Genomic DNA, 20283 nt, shown 5'->3' with positions numbered 1-20283 from the left:
TTTGAAATAAACTCTTTCAGGGAACAGTTATTTTCTTCTGTGGAAGAGCTTTTTTTTAATTTGGACCATTGAAAACACTTTTGAACGGCTGAAATTGCTCACTGCAACCCTGTATTGACTTTGCTCATTACAAGGTCCCTGGATCCGGTTGAGAGCACCAATACTTTTTATCATCAAGGAATTGGGTCCTCCTCGGTTTTGAATTTGGATGGGTCATAACAGGACTGAACAAGATAGAACGTGGCTGTTCAACTTTAGATTGTTCATTGTTGCAATCTATAGTTTGGATTAATTTGGTCAGAAACAAGCAATCTATAGTTTGGATTAATTTCGTCAGAAACTCTTACGAGCTAGTGAGTAATTCAAACCATTGCTTAAACCAATGTACGGTCAAAATTTGAGACTGTCCCGTCCATTTCAAGTTCAAAACTTGGTCCGAACCCTTAATCGAAGTTTAGCATTTACTGGCCGTTTTAGTCGTTGGTGATGATGTCAGAGTTAGTAAAGCCCCAGGTCCAACCACTCCAACCTGGTCGTGGCGACGGCACGTTCTCATGGACGGTAGCTATGGTTCAAACCGGACATTCTATTGGCGGATAGGGAGCTCCTATGGTCATACCCATGGGAGAGTTACGACACTGGTCGCCTCCTCTCACCCTTTTGATTATAAAAAAAAAGGTACTGATATCCATATGATATGTTTGTGTTCAAAAAAAAAAAAAAAAGTGCTGATGTATACAAACAAAATTTTCAAATAGAACAATGTCATTGATTACGAAAAATGTTAATGGACTTATATTTTGTTCTATTAAAAATGCTCTTATTCTTTTTTTTGAACATCGAAGAAGAAATTTTATTAAAGAGAAAGGAGAAGAACAAGAAGCAACAAAAAGAGAGAGAGAACGGCATCACTACACCAAGGATTATCCCAACGAGGTTGACACCTATCCCAGCGACGATCATGTGCCAAGAGAAAACAAAAAAAAACTCATAAAGTGAGATGTAAAGACCAAATTTAAATTTGATGTTATATATGGACTTATATTTAGTTTTATCTATATTTAAAAAAGTTCGTTGCCATGCAGCAACACATCGGAAGTGTTTACACTACCACACTTTCGAAGTGTTTTTATGAAGAAAAAAAAAAAAGGGAGATGAGAGAAGAAGATCCGTAGCACCAAAACTTTTAGTCTTAATGTTGTAGAAGATAAAACTATGCAAGATTCATTCTAACCTAGAAAGATTGGATCGAGTACCTACAGATACAGATTAAGATGATTTTTCACGGAGCCATTCTTTTTTTTTTTTAATTATTGAACGGCTCAAATTTTTTGTGTGTAAGATCCGTCGTGGACCCCGCATAGCCATCGGTGCGAGATTGGTAATCCCACAGTCGGTGGCCATAAGATTTTCAAAAAAAAATAATTTCCGTCATATTTTAGCATTATTTCATTTGTAAACTCGTTAATCTCCCCCTTTCATCTCACATAATCAATGGTAGTAAAAGGAGAGATTATTCAGTGCTGACATGGCACATGTGACCTCTTTTCTACCACACATACCTCTGTGCAGTAGAAAATGGATTTTCGGAGACCACGTGGTGGCGGCCCAAAGGCGTTAAATAATTTTCTCCTAAAAGGGTTTTTTTTTTTGGTTTTTGCACTCGAGAGGAGGCAACTCTTCGCGGAATCGGCCACTCCATACCGCTTCTCCTAAAAGAGTTACGCGACAAGAACTTTTCAAACTCATATAGTGAAGTGACCTTTTTGTGTCCTAAACCATTTCCAGCTTCAATATATAGTGTACCTGTAGCATTTACATATTGAAATGAGATGACATGTAGAGGATCAAAATTCCTTTAGTTCCTATAGCAACCATGCATCTCTATAACTCCCCTCCAAATATTTCACCCAACATGCCAAAACCTGAACTATAAGAAGACCTCTCACGCTCTTCCCTTCTCCACTCAGAACTTTTCTTCCTCTGCTTTTTCCTCTTCTCCCCAACAATGGCTCCCAACCCTAAAACACTCCGTTTCCTTCTCAATCTCACCATCCTCCTTGCCTTAGCTAGCCATGCACACTCGGCCGGGCGCATCATCCCAGCCCACTCCGAAAACACAGACCCGAAAAAACCTCAGTCGTTCATCGACACGGACGGTAGCTTTCTCATTCCGGGAGTCGGCCGCTTCACGTTCCCCGGAGTGGGAACACCACTCAATCCATTCACCTACAATCCAGTCACTGGCACCAGCGGCGGTGTTGCCACCCCCACTGGCTTTGCTAGCACTGGATCGGGTGGCAGTAATATTCCTAGTGGCGATGATACGTTCGTCCCGACGGCCCCCGGTGGCGAGGTCCCAAGCGCGGCCGTGGTTCGTCCTTGAGTTTGTCTAGCATTTCTTGCCCGCTCACGGATGATAGAATAAAAATGGTTGAACTAGGTTTTAGTAAGTGTGTTTTAGTGTAATAATGCAGTTTGCTTCTGTTGTAGTACTGTAGTAGTGTTTGTGTGCTTTCTGCTTGTAGAATGGTTGAATTAATTGAATAAACTTTTAAGCATCAGTCTTTTCATGCATTTTTGATCATGCAAGTGCTGGGTGCTGGCATGGCCTTATAGTTCTAAAACATTGCGACTTTTACACAAGTTTTTTTGAAAAAGTTCAAAAAATTGTCTTTCCGAGTTTTTCCTCATATGTTTCCCAAAATACTTATGTAAAAGTCATAATTTTTTATTTTTATAATTTCTCTCTTTGAGACTAGCTAATATTACATAAAAATTTAATGCAAAACTAACAAATGCGGAAAAAAAATTGAATAAGAACAACAAAAAAATTGTGGTCCACAACTTGTTGATTACTAATTAACCAACACATATAATGTGGGCCACATCTTCTCTCTCATTCATCTAAAAAAAATGTGTCAGTCATGTCCTATCCGTTAAATTTGTCGCTGTGTAAATTGTAGAGAGAACTACACAAACTAATGCCACATGGTACTACGGTAGTATTGAACAATTAACTGTAAACTGTGGACCTCAGATTACATAATACTATGTTATCATGCCCATCTGCAAGAAAAAGATCACAGAACTTGGTCAGGCGGGCCAAGCTGCTGCTGCTTGTATCCCTTGATAAGTAGGAACTGATTCTTGGATGTAAACATATCAAAACTTCACTCTGTAATGTGATTCCAAGGTAAAGGAACAAATCCTAATCTAATATAAGAGAAACTGATATACGTGCAGCCTCTAAAGAATGAACAGAACAAAGAGAACAGAGAGAGAGCGCGTGCGCAATAAACTTTACGCGTTTCAAGAAACTCGTAAGTTCGATGGGCCAGACTAGGGTTTGTCGTGAGTAACAGAAGTGCATCACTTCTTGTCATGAAAATCGTCCTGGAGTTTAGTTCTTAAAGTCACCCTAAAATTTCTATCGAACCTAATTTAATTCCTCAAACATCAATTAATACGAAACATCTAAGATTTGGACCCCTGCCCGGAAACCACTATTTACCAAAATTTAGGCTGATACGTAAGTGTGTACGTGCATCGCGATATACCCCTACGTATCCGAATCCCACAATTTAAAACCAAGTTTATACACCTGATCTCTCTGCGGTTAAACGAAGCTGATAAAACTCTGTAGACAGTGCATTTATAGCCAATCATTCAACATGTTAAGTTACAAGTAGAGTATGTGAAGCAAAGTTCATCGTACAGTGATCTGATAAGCTGAAATATGATATTTCCTCCGTTCCGATTCTTTAGTCCCAATTAGCATTTTTTTTTCATCCTAAAAAGATTTTCCCATATGAAAACTAAGGCTCCGTTCGTTTGGACGTAAAAAAATTTCCGATAAAATGTTTTACTTATTTTCCGGTGTTTGGTTGTGTAAAAAATGAGAAAAATATTTTACATGTAAACTATTTTTCATCAATTGGATGAAAATGATTTACCTTTAAATCATCCGTAAGTTATTTTTCGAAATAAACCCGTTGCCTTCTACTTCAATTCTCACTGCTCAGTTTCCTCGATCGTCAGTTCTGATCCACGTTCAATTCCAATAATCTCATGTCTCTCCACCATTTAAACTCTCCATCTCCCCTCTCTACACTATTTTGTTGATCTCCGAAAAAATTTACAAGTGCCAACCAAACACCAGAAAATAAAAATTTGAAATTTGTTTTCTAAAAAAATAGTTTACATCGAAACAAACAGAGCCTAAATGGGTATGTAATAGGTAAGGAATTTCCTTTTTTACCCTTTCATTTTTTAATTAATAGTACTAAAAAAATAAGAAAATGTATTGATGGAAGAGTAAAATAAGAAAAATAAATTTTAAAAAATGCAATAATTGTGCTCCCTTAATTAGTTAGAATCTTCAAAAAAAACTAAAAAACTAAAAATAGAGCCGGAAGGAGTATGCAATAGTACACATATCTTTCAATCTAGATGACAGCAAGTTCCATCTCAAGATGTCAAGGGACCAGGGATTTAATTATAGATATATACTCCCCAGATTTTAGTCCTGTTTTGAGCAATCAATCCATTGAATATTGTAAAGTATCCAACAACCTACTATTTCTTCCAGAGGGCACAAGGGATAATGATAAGCAAGCAGGGAAGTTTTAACAGAATTGGAAACCACATGATGAATGCTGTGCTATTCGGTTTGAGTTTTGAAAAACAAATTTTAGAGTAATGACTGATGAAAAATAGAAAGAAAAATTTTGTTGGGAATCAGACTGTGTGTAGGGGTTTTGAGGCTCAAAACATCAAAACAAACAAGCTTAAAATAAGTGTGGGCATGCGTGCCCTTTTCTTTTCTTTTTTTGGAAGGGATTCCGTTCCCTTCCTAAAGAGAAAAGTGCCGGTTCGCGGGAGCGCTTTAAGCTAGACGACACGCGCTCGCGAAAATATAGAGTCGCCACTCGGGTTTGAAAGTCCGACACCCAAGGAACCGTATTTCGAAGCACTTGCCACGCTGTTTGATTTGAAAAAGTTAAGGAACCAGTCTGTCATAATCATATTTGGGTTCGGGAGCCAGGTTACGGGAGGGGAAAGGTTTTATGGCACCCCTCTCGCCCAATCCGGAGATCGGTCTCTACTTAGGCATTTGCGAAAAATGTTTGTTTGCGATTCTGTTTCATTAATCAATTTTTAGTCAATTAGGGCGGAGGAACAGTTAATCGGGGATTAAAACTGTAATATGTTTGCAAGATGTGAATGATAGCATGGATGAGCAGTTAGCATAGGATGAGAACAGACTCCTGTGGGAGTTTAAACAAACTGGGATGCTCCTGTTTTGGAGTGACGTGCGTAGGAAGAAACCAGCATGCACTGAACGAGTCACTGCATGCTGTTTACTTCTGCGCGCACAACCCCAAGACACGCGCGCGCCAGTGAGCTCAAACCCACAGCGCTTATTCTCAAACCCTCTGGGCTCTGGAAGGACCAGTGCACACCCAGGACAAACCACGCAGTTATAAGCAGCATAATATACAGTTTAAAAGTTGTAAAGCCCTACAAATTAATAAAACACCCCATAAACAGTGTGGGGATAAAATAATGACTTAAAACTAAGCTACCCGTGTAAGGCCACTCACTGGTCAGAGGCATACTATCGTGCGACGGAGCCAGTCTGGCGAGCGTGGATGCGCCCTGGCACTCTGTCACGCGACGGAGTGAGTCTGGCACACTGTCGCGCGATGGTGCGCCCTGGCGCGGACCAGTGTTTGGTTTACACATTTTTGGGTTCTGGGACAGGTCTAGAATGATCCCAGAAGTACTCCAAAATTGCAGACATGCAAATTGAACTACATACTAGCAATTTCTAACAAAGGAAAGCAGTAAACTGATTTTTAACATGCTTAACAGTGATCTATAACATAATAAAGCATAAAACAGTAGGAAACCAATCCCTACGCGGTCCATCGCGTGCAACAACGGAGTGTCGCGCGTGTGAGTGGGACCATCGCTCGCTGGTTTCTACCACGACAGTTTTTGAAACCTTGCCAGCTTTAGGACCAGGACTGGTATTGATTGCCAGCCTTGGCCCTGCCAGCCCCCCTCAGGGATCAAAAAAGAAAGACAGTAGGTATGCTATACCTTTGGTTGAGTTTGAAACGAATTCGAGCTTTGAGGTTTGATTGAGGTGTTTGAAAAGATTGAGGTGGAAGAACGAGCTTTGTTCTTGGATGGTTGAAGTGTGAAAATGGAGGATTGTGAGTGTAATCCTTCTTTGGGCTTAAAATTTGGTAACCCCTTGAAAGAATAACCATGGGGGGTATATATAGGGGGAGATGGTGGATTTGGTTGGTGCCAGGAAAGGAGTTCAACCAGTCCACGAGGCCTGCTGAGAGTTGCATTGGTGGCCAACTGTTCTCCTTCAGAAAGGTTGGTGGTAGGTTGGACCATCGCGCGACAGAGTGAGTCGGGCGCACGATGGTGCGCCCCGGCGCGCGATAGTTGCGCCCTGGCGCGCATCAGTAGAGTTTTTGGTTTTTTGAAATGGCTTAAGCTAGGTTAAGTTCAAGGGTTTTACAAACTCTCAAAGCTCAAATAAGCTATCATTTTCAGGGTGTTCTTGATCCATTTCATCATTGGAGAATCAAAAACCGTAAGTAAACTAATCTGAAAGCCTAAATTGGGGTGTCTACAATAAGCTTGTTTAGTAAATTCACTTATAGCTAGACCACCTGCCACCAATCTTCAGTTTAACACTCGTGAAAAAGAGATTGTAGAGTTATCCAAGTACATCAAGTTGTTTTTCCTTTATAATGGGTCAACTTACGCGCATCTCGAATGATTCCGAAACTCTAAAATTAACGACTAAGCAAAAAGATATACAGTTGTTTTGCGGTACTAGTTATTCGATATCCATCAGAATGCATTAACCTTGATAAAGATCCCATCATCGATCTCTGATAACAGTGAGCTGAGGTAAACACTTTGGGACATATTCTGGCGACATATATAATAATCCAAACAATTCTCTACAACCACGCATATGCACACAAACACAAACACACAAACTTTGTGTGTGGTTTAGATTAATTGTAATCAATAATTTCTCCCTACTTGGAACTTGTCATGGATGTGAACTCATGTCTCAACAGCGGAAAATTTTTCAATGCCGAGCGGGTATCACGTGGTGTCCGTTCATGCATCCGAGCCGTTCATTGCGTGTTTAAACGGCTCAGAATTGGAGAGAGAAAGTATTGGGGTGAGAGGAGAGAGTGTGTATCAATTCAAACCGTTCAAAAGTGTATTGGATGGATCGAATGCACCGAGCGAATACCACGTAGGATATACCCGCTGAGCACTTAAAAATCACTCCTCAACAGCTAGCACGAAACCCATGTGGCCATCAGCAATTGAATGACAATTAGGTAAGCTTAAAAGGACTAGTTTGGCCGATCAAAAAAAAAAAAGGGACTAGTTTGTATTCCCAAGTGTCATTTTCTAGAGCCATCAACAATCAACATCTAATCTGAAACATTATCCGGAAAAGGGCATTAATTCTACTAACAATTTTCCTGTCCTTGAACTACCCACAGATGCTTCCAATCTTCCATCGATCTGTCTCTATCGGCCCCAATAATGCAACTCCGGAGGAGTCGGTAGTTGGGCACTGGATCTCTTCGGACCTGGAGAACGTGTGATGTCGGTCTCATCTTTCCCTCCCGGCACAAATGAGAAAATTTGTGCTTTGGAACTGTAGAGGAGATATTTGTAGATCTTCCAAATCAGAAATGATTCGTGCACAGCAAGCTGTGCACAACAGCCTTTTTCTTCCGCTCCGGGTCGCGCAAAGATGATTGGAGCCGCGCATTTTGTTAAGTGATTTTGGGTGTTTTGTTAACGCCTCTAACGATATCGAACGGAGCTCATTTTTTACAGAGACCTTAAATGACATATTTTGAACAAAATGAGCGGCTCCGATCATCTTTGCGCGATCTGGGACGGGAGAAAAAGGCTGCTGTGCACAGCAGTCTGTGCACGTAGCACAGCTCTTTCCAAATACTACAAGATTAGATGTATAACTTTCCGAGCTAACTTTATGCTCAAACCAGATAATTTTTCCACTAGATAGTAACGTACAATTTCAACTTCACGGATATGCCCCCATCCCCGTTCCACATCTCCTGATTAGATGAAATGCACAACAATATTATTGTGGTTTCTTGTTTTTTATTGATAGTTAGGGGTGTTCGAGTCAGTTTACGCGCACCTCAACTAATTTTCTCATTGGTCTGGTTAAAGGCAGACCATTAACGACAGTATTAGAAAATTCACAAGAAACCTTTAATGAGTTTACCTTACTTTTTAGCACAGTAAATCTAAGCCGTTCATATACACTTTAAGAGTCTTTTCTTTACTCATTTTCTTTGCACTTAGCATTTCTCTTATTACAAATTAAAAGATGTCGTTCATGGCATGCCATGTCCGGTATCCCCTTTGTTGAGAGTATATGGACCTAATTTGTATGAGAGTAAAAGTAAAGAGTCCACCATATTACTTGGGCCTAATATACATTGAATGATTCATATCCACTTAAAAGGTTAAGTTTTGTAAGTGGTGAGTCATCCAATTGTATATTAAGGTCCAACTCTTTTTCTGTTTATTAGATATGGGACACAACGTTCACACATGTTCTAACACCCTTAATGACGGGAATCAAACGCTATCTCCCTCTAACCTAGCTAGAATTATTAGAATAGTTTGTGAAGTTTGATTTGATTTAATTTGCACTTTGCTAACTATTCGTTGCTCGACCTACAATATAAACACTAACTACACGCATCAGATGTAACTTGCATTGCATTCTTCATTCGATACATAGTTCCAAATTTTCCTCTATACATATTTGTGTGGACTCTACATACTATGTGGTGAAGAAAAAGTTTGGGACACCACCACAAGGCATTGAATAATTTTTCCAAATTAAGAAAATATCGTGTAAGAACATCTGCTGCCTTCACTCACATTAGCTTGAAAGATGAACTCACGCGAGCTTTGTATGGCAATTTAGAAAAATGAAATGAAGGAACATTTTAAAAAGGTTTTTTCTTTCTTTCTTTTCTGCTATATACGTGTATCTCTAGACTAAATGGATTTGACTGATCCCTAATTATTACCCTTAGCGTTTCATATGTACATTTTTAGTACCCCTAATAACATATTGGTAAAAAACTACTATTAGTTACTTTAATAATGGTATAATTAAAAATTGGATAGGAAAGAAATTTTTTGTAGAACCTGAATAGCTGAATAACATTTTAAGTCTCACTTAATTTGAGTAAAACTCTTTTTGATATGAGTTGGAGTAAAAAAAAATCATGATTTTTAAGAGAGATTGAAATTTTTATTTCAGTCAAAAAAGAGTAAGGATTGCATATGCTCTAAAAATCAATTTTGGGGTGGGGTAGTACTCCCTTCGTCCCATAAAATTTGGCACTTTCACTATTCCAACTCTACGAGAAAATTAACTATATCTTTTAATCCGTAATGTTTTTTTATGAGCAATATGAATCTTGTTTGATAGATTTTAATTTGTTTAAACAAAGTTCAAAAAATAGCCTAAAATATTATGAATTAAAAGATATATGCAATTTAAAAATGACACATATTCTTGAAAATGTCAAACTTTATGAGATGGTGGGAGTAGTATTTATCTTCCAACCAAGTATCGATTTCTTCTTGTTCAAGCTATTTACAAATTGGGCCTCTTCAATTTATATACGTATTGGTCTTGCACTAGGCCCAATCCCTGTACTCCACATGAACACCGTATCTTTTCACATGTGTTTCCAACACTTTCTTTTTTTGGTAATGCAGGGTATTTTGGACTAGTTTGTGTGCACATTAGACTAATTCTTACAACCCCACCACATCAGTTTCACACGCTTATGCGTGGGGGTGAGATGACCCAAAAGTTATTAGCAGATAATCGAACCTGAAACCTTAGAATGAAGCAAACACCCAAATCTCAAGCCAAAACCGCTTGGCCAACAACCCCTTGGATTATGTTTCCGACACTTCGGTTGTATTCGAATTACGGATTTATATGAGAGGGAAAATATGTTCAAATGTATCCAAATTTATATTAGTATATTTTTTTCGCATTGCGGCAAGTGAGGTTGAACTGATTCTCAAGGCTATGCCCTTGATCCATGTTTTTTAGTCGAGAGGTTCTTAATGAATTTATCTTCACCAAAAAAGAAAAAGAAAAAGAAAAAAAATGAGGATGAATTGAACCAACTTCCAAAAATCTCTTGCATTATACTAACACGTACGTGTTCGAATCAAGGATGAAATTCTTGTTTGCTTCATCGATCTCTCTGACTTTACTATAAGCAGAAGAGGAGCTGTGTACTCGTATGACCTTTACAGAGTAAACTCATCTTCTTTTCGTATATTTGTTGAATACATACATACTGTAAGGTATCTTCAATGATCATATTAATTGGTGAGAAACTCAAATAAAACAAGGTCGAAATCCAAGGGCTATATTTAGGGGACAGGGGGTGCGTGCTGTGCGGCTTCCGGCGAGGCTTTTCCGGCATCGGTCTGACAATCGGAGACGTTCACCGCGTAGAGCTCGTCGAGTTCTGCATGTGCACCAAAAATCAGCTCGATCAAATATCTTTAAGGGTCTCATCGGAACATATATAACTTCAAAAAAAATGAATCCTAATGGATATGAAACACTGGATCAAAACCACTAAATCCATTTTTTTCAAGTTATATATGTTTGGATGAGACCCTTAACGATATTTGATTGAACTGATTTTTGATTCTTTTGTAGAACTCGACGAGCTCTACGCGGTGAACGTCTCCGATCGTCGGACCGATGCCGGAAAAGCCTCGCCGAAGGCCGTGCAGCACGCTGTGCAGCATGAAGCTGCACAGCGCACACCCCCTGTCCATATTTAGGCCCTGTTCGGCTAAATAATCCATCCTGGATTATTTTTTGTCCTTATTCAATTTTTTTTGTATTTTTTTCGTCAATTTTTTTATGGATTATTGCTTCTTTATGACTAAAGTAATCTAAAACATAAAAAAAATACGATCAAAATTCAATTTTTTTTAATAAAAACGGAAAAATTGGCTATTGGCTTATTTTTTCTATTTGCAAATTTTTGTGGTTAGCCAATATAGTATAATAAAAGACATATATATAGTACAACACAGTGACACTTTATTACCGAAATAGGAGTGTATATATATAGGGGTATTATGCAAATCCCTTTCTGGAAAGTGAGGTTTTCTTGTTTCCAAGCAGCGTTGCAACAACCGCACCAAAAATGTGGTGGCCGGCCACCGCACGGATAATCCGAGCCATTCAATAATTTTTCAAAAAAAAATCAAGTGGGCATCGCGAAATATTAGCTCAATCCGATATGTGTAGGTGCTCAGATCAAGCTTTTCATCTTTGGGAAATCGGAAAAAATGGAAAGATTGGTTTTTTGGTGTACAGAAAGATAAGAAGCTTGATCCGAGCAGCTACATATATCGGATCGAGCTGATATTCCGTGATGCCCACTCGGTTTTTTTTTTAAATTATTGAACGACTTGAATTATCCGTACAGAGCCCGGAGGGGACCCCACACAACTACCGCAACTTGGTGCGTTGGCTGCAGACTTTCTGATTCCTGAGAAACCTTGTGAAAGGAATGGAGGAGATTGTCCGGGGCTTCTGCAACGATCCTCTCTAGTTACGGTCCATCTTTAGTCTGTTTTGGGCCCATTCTAAGCCCGCGACAATGATTCAGACCCGTTAACTTTTTAGAAGAAGACAAGAAATTATCCTATTCCAAAACTCAAGTTTATCGATATTGTTTGAGATGATTTTGAAATGAACTTATTTTCAGATAAAAAGGGTTTAATGGGTTTTCATCCCGTGTTTCTCTCTCTCTCTCTGCAAGACAAATGCTTTTTAAAAACAATATCAAACAGTATTCGATCAATTTGATTTTGGGCATGGTATACATGCTCTCGACGTGTTTTAAAAAAAATAAATGGTTTCGGTCATTGGTGCGGGCTTAGGAAGGACCCAAAACGGGCCGAAACTTGGCCGTCCTTCGGGGGTTCTATATATACAAAATATCTCTCCCTATTATGAACTTATATTAGAAAACTCTTGGACTAGCTAGTCCTATAAAAACGCTTCAGCTGTGGTGTTATTTTCCATCTTTGGGGGATTTTGATGCCCACAATAATTTTTGTTTTTTGTGGTTAGCATCCGCCCACAATAATTGAGTGGTACGTAGTTGGGTGCACGAGGAATGGTCAGAGCAATTATTCAGTATTTCTGGCACCGCCATTTTGTGTTCAACTCCCTCCACAATCATACTCTCTGAGTTGGACATACTTTGTATACTTTGCTATGGACCCCACATAATTAATATGTACTTAATATGTACTGTGTGATTAGAATTGAGACGCTTTAATTATGTGACGGTGCATGTTTCAGGAACACCCAACAAGTATTTTAATTGATTCGGTTCGGCAAACTCTATCGAGTTTGGTCGGGTATGGAGATTGGAGGTGGTATAGTATAAGAGGATCCAATTTTTATTTTCGAAAACAAAATGATAGGGATTTATTCATCTAAAATGTAGTTGGCCAGAGAGGTTTGTTGGTAAGAGTTGTGGGTGGTGGGAGTGGCGGTGGAGTAGTTGCCTAAGAGGGTGGGCTAAGCCAGAAAGAATCGTTCAATGCATGTGTGGAGTAATTTGCTAGAAGTGGTCGCGGGAGGTGGGGGATGGACAGGGCTAACAGTTAAGGGGTGGCTGGAGGAGGAAAACTTGTTCCGAAAAACACGTGAAATTACAAAATTTTAAAATAGTTTCCCTTTTTTAAAAACACTAAAAAATAATTATGACACTTATTTGAGTTCACAATTTTCAACTTTGCTAAATAAGAAAAGAAAACGAAGCTTTACCAAACAACGCCTACAAAGTTTGCATTGTTTTACCAATTTTTGACAAGATCTGAAAATTCCAGACTAATGGCTAACCACAATAATTCCACTTTAACAAGCATTAAAGATGGGGAACGGACTCATAGGAAACAAATAGGAGTATTTACTTCGAAAAGAGTGGTCCATTAGAAAAGGAAAAGAGGAACAAAAAAGATGCCGACATACGTGTGTGGACAGATTTAGACACAGACGTCCGAAATAGTTTGATGTATGTGGACTCCAGCTTTACTGTGTACAACCCACATGCATTGATTGGACGATTCTAGGCATATCTTCATCTAAAATTGTTCATGAAATTATTGCATCTGCAACACTGCTTAAGAGGAAATATCGGTACTTAATTAGGGCCTGCTCCCTTCAAAATCAAAGGTTTGAAACCTTATAAGTACTAGTATCAATTTTAGTTAGGTCTCTTGCTAATTAACGACAAGGTTAGAAAGCTGTGCATAAACTGATTCAAAAATTAGTTCTTCGAAAGATGTGCGTAAATTGATTCAGACATTCCGTAAGTTTTAAGAGGAAAAAGGAAAGAAGTATCCAGTCATCGTTGTGGACTGGGGGTCGGATTGTGTGCTGTTCCTACAATAAGGCTTCGTTTTGCTGCTACCAATTCCTTTCTCTTTGTTCCTTGTTTGGTACCCATTAAATGAGCAAGATGGTTAATAATTTATTTTTTTATGGGGCCCGTTTTGGGTCCAAAAAGGTATTCAACTGCTCATTATTTTTAAAATATTTTTATGAATTTCTGCAATAAATAAATGGGTTCAATACGATATTGATTAGGGCTTTTTAAGAATTCGTAAGGTAAAATACTTAATTTTACATTAATTATGTATTGAATTTTAGTGTAGCACATTTCGGGTCTCATAAAGATAATTCAAAATTCTCATTATTCTTCAAATGTTTTTTTATGGGTTATTGCAGAAAATTAGCTCAATCCAATACCGGTAAGAACTTTTTCAGAATTTGTAGGGTTCAAAATTCATAGAACGCCCTACGAATTCTAAAAAAATCCTTACCTATATCGGATTAAGTCTATTTTTTTGCAAAAACCCATAAAAATATTTTTAAGAATAACGAACAATTTGAATCATTTTTGTGGGAATCCAACATGAGCCTCACAAAAAATGAACCATCTTGCCAAGACGGGTACCAAACAAGGGAAGGGGGAGAGAGAGAGAAGATTTGTTGCAGCAAAACGGGGCCGTACTGAAGGGAGGGCCTGGGCACAGAGAGAGGGAGAGAGAGAGAGAAAAGATTTGTTGCAGCAAAACGGGGCCGTACTGAAGGGAGGGCCTGGGCCAGCCCACATGCCGACCCTGCTGGTTCGCAGGGTCCCCCAGTCCGAAGTGTGAACAGGTCCGTTTTGGTCCCCCTCCTTCTGCACTCGTCTCCATCCCCATCCCAAAAAGAATCTCTCTCTCTCTCTCTCTCTCTCTCTCTCTCTCAATTAAACTTGTGGACTACATACCATCGTTCCAACACCTCGACGAAACTTTTGAACAGCATTTTTCACTTCATGGGATGACCCCAATATGAGGCAATAATCAAAACAAGGTGTATATATCAGTAGTATTATTATCTTATCCCGTGGGCTCCTTTCAGTTCATCTCCACATCCGGAGAGAACTAGAGAAAGACTTATAACCAAACAAAAAAATATGGAAGAAACTGCGAAAAACAACGATAACAACAACAAGAGCAATGGGGGAGGGGACCATACCAGTACTGGTGCTACCGGAAGTGGAATCATCGGTTGGTTCGAGGACATGGCGGAGAACGCGGGCCGAGTCCAGACGGAGATGCTTCGCCGGATCCTCGTGCAGAATCACGGCGTGGAGTACTTGAGAAAATGGCTGGGAGATGACGTTGGTAGCGTTGAGGAGATGGAAGGGAGTGTTTTGGAATCGGTTTACAGGTCACTGGTGCCTGTGGTTTGTCATGCAGATTTGGAGCCGTACATAGAGAGGATAGCTGATGGGGACACCTCTCCTCTGCTCACTCAGCAACCCATTACTACTCTCTCCTTAAGGTACGCTCCCACTGGCTCTCTATTTTTGTTCTCGGCAAAAGTCGGCATTATTAGATGTTTAATATTTGAAGTTCGTATCACGGTTAAATGCACGAGAGTATGTATGTAGTGCCTAGCACTTGGCTACCGCTCTATTTGCTCGGCTGGCTCTCAATTTCACTAAGGTTAAGTGGCTGGCTGCTTGGCGCTCGATCAAAAGAGTTGATCCCTACGAAAATTACTTTACAATAGAAACCCATTAGGAGTACTTCTTTTGTTCTTCTTCCATAGGTGTTCTTTTTTTTTTTTTTTTTTTCTTTTAAATGGGATTTTTTCTTTGTGATTTCAAAGCTTTGATCGATTGTGTGGTTGTTTTGTAGTTCTGGAACCACTGACGGCAGACAGAAGTACGTACCATTTACCAGCCATAGCTCCAAGACCACTCTTCAGACTTTTAGGTTGGCAGCTGCATACAGATCAAGGTTCTCTCTCTCTCTCTCTCTCTCTCTCTCTCTCTCTCTCTCTCTCCTGAATCATGGCTTATCATTGGATTTGCCCTAGTTTCCATCGCAAGGGGAAATACGATAACACACGCACTCTATATTCAGATGTCTATACCCTTAAATTGTATAAATCCCCGTAAAATTAGAACATAAACCTATACCATCAATATTATTCTTGAATTTATAATTATTATATAATATTTCATAATATTTGCACATGAACTCATACCATTTAATGTTACTACGAGTTTTTTGTCCAGATGTTATTAGTTTGTATACGAATGTCATGAATATTTATGTAAATTTTGAGTTTAATATTAAATTTATACACAAGAATTTTGAATTTAACACGATGCAATAAGGTACAACTAATGCTTTTGGTAATCATATATGTCTGAGTATCACATTTTGGGTACCATGTGATTTGTCACTATTGTATTGGATTGTGCCCTATTTAACATGTAACATATTCTACTAATACAATGATGACATTTCACATGGTACCCAAAATGTGATATTCGGACATGATTATCATAACATTGCTTAAAAGGTACATACCGTACGTTCACGCTAAATCAAGAATGAGTATTGTAGCACTTCTCATATATAACATACCAACACTTTACTGAATGAATCGGCGACATAATAATGCTTGAAAAATAAGATGTTGTCTGTTGGGTCCTATTGCCAGGAGCACTGAATAAATTCTTATCACCCTGGCTTCTTCTTCTATAACTGTTCGTCCCAACTTTTGTGTATCTCAACGAATCTTGGGGACAATCTCACCGTCCACCAACGGGAGCCTTCTTATCGCCGAGTTGATGTTAGCTTCTTGTTCATTAAATAATGAAGAATTTTATTCCATCAAAACTACGTTGGCTGTAGGGTATACCCAATAAGAGAAGGAGGGAGGATCCTAGAGTTCATATACAGCAGCAAACAGTTCAAAACAAAGGGTGGCTTAGCAGCAGGAACAGCCACAACTCACTATTTCGCAAGTGAAGAGTTCAAGATCAAACAAGAGCAAACAAAAGCATTCACCTGCAGCCCGGAAGAAGTCATTTCAAGTGGAGACTACAAACAATCCACCTACTGCCACCTCCTCCTCGGCCTCTTCTTCTCCCACCAAGTAGAATTCGTAGCCTCCACTTTCGCATACAGCATGGTCCAGGCGTTCAGATCGTTTCAAGAACTGTGGAAACAGATTTGTGACGATATCAGAGAAGGCACTCTCAGTTCAAGAATCACCATACCCGAATTGCGAGAATCCGTTTTGGGTCTCATCTCGAAAGACCCGTGTTTGGCCTCGCGGATCGAAGCGATTTGCAAGGATTTACAAGGCTGGAATTGGTTTGGTTTGGTTCCGAGGCTATGGCCGAATGCAAAGTATGTGTACGCTATAATGACGGGGTCGATGCAGCATTACTTGAAGAAACTAAGGCATTACGTGGGGGATCTGCCGTTGGTGAGTGCCGATTATGGATCGACTGAGAGCTGGATTGGGGTGAATCTGGATCCTTCTTTTCCACCGGAGAAGGTTAATTTCGCGGTAGTACCGACTTTTTCGTACTTTGAGTTCATACCACTTTATCCGCAGAGCCAGGAATTCAATTCGGTAGATGATGATTTCGCGGAAGGAGAGCCAATTCCGCTATCTCAGGTGAAAGTTGGGCAGCACTACGAGATTGTTCTAACCACATTCACAGGTATGAAATCAATCTCAGTTTTGCCAAAAAAAAATAAATAAAATTGTTGAAGGAACCAATCCCATAAATCTTCACCTCGATCTCTCTATGAATTTTATAGGTATATATTGGTTTATAAATTTTTCAGCAGAAATTGTTTTCAAAAAACAATTCTTTCACCTCTCTTGGATTCTCTTCCGGGACACCAAATAATTGGTTTATGATTGTTTTTGCAAATTCAATTTTTATTGTTTAATTCATTTTTGAACATAAGCCGAATTTTTATGGCCCGAGACATGAAGAATCTCCTAATAAAACAGTGAATATATCTAAGATATGTTTGTACACCAAGTCAATTCTTGAAGGTGGACATTGATGTGGGCTGTCGATGATTTTGTATGCACATGGATGTTCAACAAAGTCTTGTCGTTTTCCATCATTTAGGCCAGTCCACTGACATTCTTATTTTTTACTTCACCCGTCCCTATTTTTTTGGTACCAATTAGCATTTTTTTTCATCCCAAAAAGATTGTCCCATTTCAAAACTAAATGGGTAATATATACTCCTTCCGTCCCTATTTTTTAGTCTCTTTTGAAGATTCCAACTATATAAGGGAACATAATTATTACACTTTCAAAAACTTATTTTTCTCATTTTACCCTTCAATCATTATTTTTTCTTACTTTTTTTGTACTGCAAATTTAAAAAATGGAAGGGTAAAAGAGGAAATCCATTATATATTACCCATTTAGTTTTGAAGTGGGATAATTTTTTTGAGACAGAAAAAAAATGTCAATTGAGACTAAAGAATGGGGACGGAGGTAGTAATAGATTTCCTCTTTTATCCTTCCATTTTTAAAATTCGTAGTAAAAAAAAGTAAAAAAAAAAGGTAATGATTGAAGGGTAAAATGAGAAAAATAAGTTTTTAAAAGTATAATGATTGTGTTCCCTTATATAATTGGAATCCCCAACAGGGACTAAAAAATGGGGACAGATGGAGTAAGTATTTATTTTTCGCTTTATGAGATAGGTTATTCTCTCACAATACATCACATTTAATTCAAAAAATAAGTACTTATTTTAGGTAGTGGAACACACCCTTAATTGTCCAATTATCGAGGAAGTTATTCAAATAGCTAAGGACGCGCGGACGGATCCGAAACCAAGTATTCAAGCCTCAACCAGCTAACACATTCAATATATCGAAATGAGCTAGATCCTCCCTATGATTTGATCATTTGGCAGATAACCTCCTTGAGTTTTAGTACTAATCCGTACTTTGCCCTTGTTTTAATTTTTCCCACTTTTGTGATGAATTTTATTTGTATAATATTGTTTTCCCTTCTCATTTGGCCCTTCCAACAAATTTTTAAACTGTCCTGATTCCTACATATACCATTTCAGGGCTTTATAGGTGCAGACTGGGAGATGTGGTGGAAGTGACTGGATTTTACAAAGAGACCCCCAAGCTCAACTTCATATGCAGAAGAAAGCTAATCCTAACAGTAAACATAGACAAGAACACCGAAAAGGACCTCCAGCTAGTGGTGGAAAGGGGGTCCCAAGTCCTAACCAATAACAAGGCTCGAGCCGAGATAGTCGATTTCACGAGTCACGCCGACGTGGCCGCCTACCCCGGCCACTACGTGATTTACTGGGAGATCGAGGGTGAAGTGGAGGAGGGAGTCCTCGGCGAGTGCTGCCGGGAGATGGATGCGTCGTTCGCGGATCACGGGTACGTCGTGTCCAGGAAAACAAAGTCCATCGGGCCGCTCGAGCTGTGTGTCGTGGAGAGGGGGACTTTTAGGAAGATTTTGGAGCATTTTATAGGGAATGGGGCAGCTTTGAGCCAGTTCAAGACCCCAAGGTGTACTAGTGACGAGGGGATTTTGAGGATTCTTGATGCTTGCACTGTCAACAGGTTTCATAGCACAGCATATGGCTAGAGAAATAAATTATGCGTTTGGGATTCGGCGGTGGACATTGTATCACACAAAATTCGAGTCTACGAAGAAGACGAAAAAACACTGAATAAAGTTGACTTTATTAGTTTGAGAATATTAGGGTTATAGTCTCTCTGATGTAATCTTTGAACAAAGAAAGTAAATCATCTCTAGTTCTTCTCTTCGAATGTTGAAACGAGGGCTTGACGGCTTGATCTCGATTTGAAGGGTAATATCTTTTGCATCTTTGCGAAGATGATGGAGAATTTATCGGGAAATTTTACATGCCTACAGATTGGAATATTTCACAGAATCGATCTTGGTGGGCCATCACCTGAGAAATGAGTAAATTAAGTCTCATTCAATTCTTTTGAGCAGTTGAATCTGTTTAACTAAGCAGAAATCATAATTTTATTTTCGCACATTAAATGCGTAAAACAATGGAGTATTTTACTAGGTCGGCAGTGTAAAATCAATCATGCGCATTCGGGGTCAATTTTGGCAGCCAAATATGTCCTGTCATCCTCTCATCCGAGCGGATGAGCTATGGCCCCTTACTATGGCTGCATCCAATCGATGCCTAACTATAAGCGTTATGAGCCACATGTGAACACCATCTGATTGAGCTATTCGCGTAGTCGTTGACTTAATTAGATCATGATTCTTCAGCTTTTGCATCACGGCCATACTAGTACAGTATATGTTTCTTTCATGCTTCAACCTGAAAGACAACTACTCCCTACGTGTCTCTTTGTGAATCGATCTGGTTCTATTATTAATAAGTTACATAAAATCAGTGGTGAACCCAAGATTTACGGAGAATAGGGGTATTTAATGTTAAGAAAAGAAATCAATTAAGCACGATTATGTGAAACTAACTAAACATAAAGATACATCATTGTGTAAAAAACAAGTAAATAAATAAAAAACCAAATTTTCCAAAAGGATTAGAATTATTAGGAACGGAGTTCATGCACATTGCATGGACCGTAAGTTTGGTGATAGTCAAAATCCTAGTATTGAAAGAGAGCCCTCCAAAATCAAAAATTACCAATTAAAGAGAGCGTTTTAAGTGTTCCGTAAATTTTTATTGGCTTATTGATAATTAATGTCTACACTAAGGACCACAATGACACTCAATCGCTATGTTGG

General features: G+C 39.0%; 2 protein-coding genes across 3 annotated transcripts; both read left to right on the top strand.

The window, feature by feature from the left end:
- Positions 1-2008: 2008 nt before the first annotated feature.
- LOC131323649 (putative cell wall protein) lies at positions 2009-2550 on the top strand. Its single transcript, XM_058355498.1, has 2 exons — positions 2009-2374; positions 2494-2550. The coding sequence occupies exons 1-2, from the start codon at positions 2009-2011 to the stop codon at positions 2548-2550; spliced, it is 423 nt and encodes a 140-aa protein (XP_058211481.1).
- Positions 2551-14237: 11687 nt separating this feature from the next.
- On the top strand, positions 14238-19361 carry LOC131321973 (indole-3-acetic acid-amido synthetase GH3.10). Of its 2 annotated transcripts, XM_058353039.1 has the most exons (4): positions 14238-15019; positions 15379-15480; positions 16387-17207; positions 18593-19361. In XM_058353039.1, exons 1-4 carry the CDS (start codon positions 14649-14651, stop codon positions 19132-19134), a joined length of 1836 nt encoding a protein of 611 aa, XP_058209022.1. In that variant the 5' UTR covers positions 14238-14648; the 3' UTR covers positions 19135-19361. The 2 variants fall into 2 exon arrangements, with proteins under 2 accessions (XP_058209022.1, XP_058209023.1); XM_058353040.1 differs by lacking the exon at positions 15379-15480 and having other exon boundaries at positions 14401-15019.
- Positions 19362-20283: the final 922 nt, after the last annotated feature.

This window comes from Rhododendron vialii, chromosome 4a (genome assembly GCF_030253575.1).
Source record: "Rhododendron vialii isolate Sample 1 chromosome 4a, ASM3025357v1".
In the NCBI taxonomy this organism is placed as follows: Eukaryota; Viridiplantae; Streptophyta; class Magnoliopsida; order Ericales; family Ericaceae; genus Rhododendron; species Rhododendron vialii.
Note: the sequence above shows the minus strand (reverse complement) of the source record. Positions and strands in the feature narration are given on the sequence as shown.

Bases quoted from the DNA above. Each gene is read 5' to 3' on its own strand.
- LOC131323649 (XM_058355498.1), top strand. From the start codon at position 2,009: ATGGCTCCCAACCCTAAAACACTCCGTTTCCTTCTCAATCTCACCATC. The intron at 2,375-2,493 runs GTTCGTCCTTGA...CTTCTGTTGTAG, and splicing joins AGGTCCCAAGCGCGGCCGTG to TACTGTAGTAGTGTTTGTGT.
- LOC131321973 (XM_058353039.1), top strand. From the start codon at position 14,649: ATGGAAGAAACTGCGAAAAACAACGATAACAACAACAAGAGCAATGGG. The intron at 15,481-16,386 runs GTTCTCTCTCTC...CGTTGGCTGTAG, and splicing joins GCAGCTGCATACAGATCAAG to GGTATACCCAATAAGAGAAG. The intron at 17,208-18,592 runs GTATGAAATCAA...ATACCATTTCAG, and splicing joins TGTTCTAACCACATTCACAG to GGCTTTATAGGTGCAGACTG.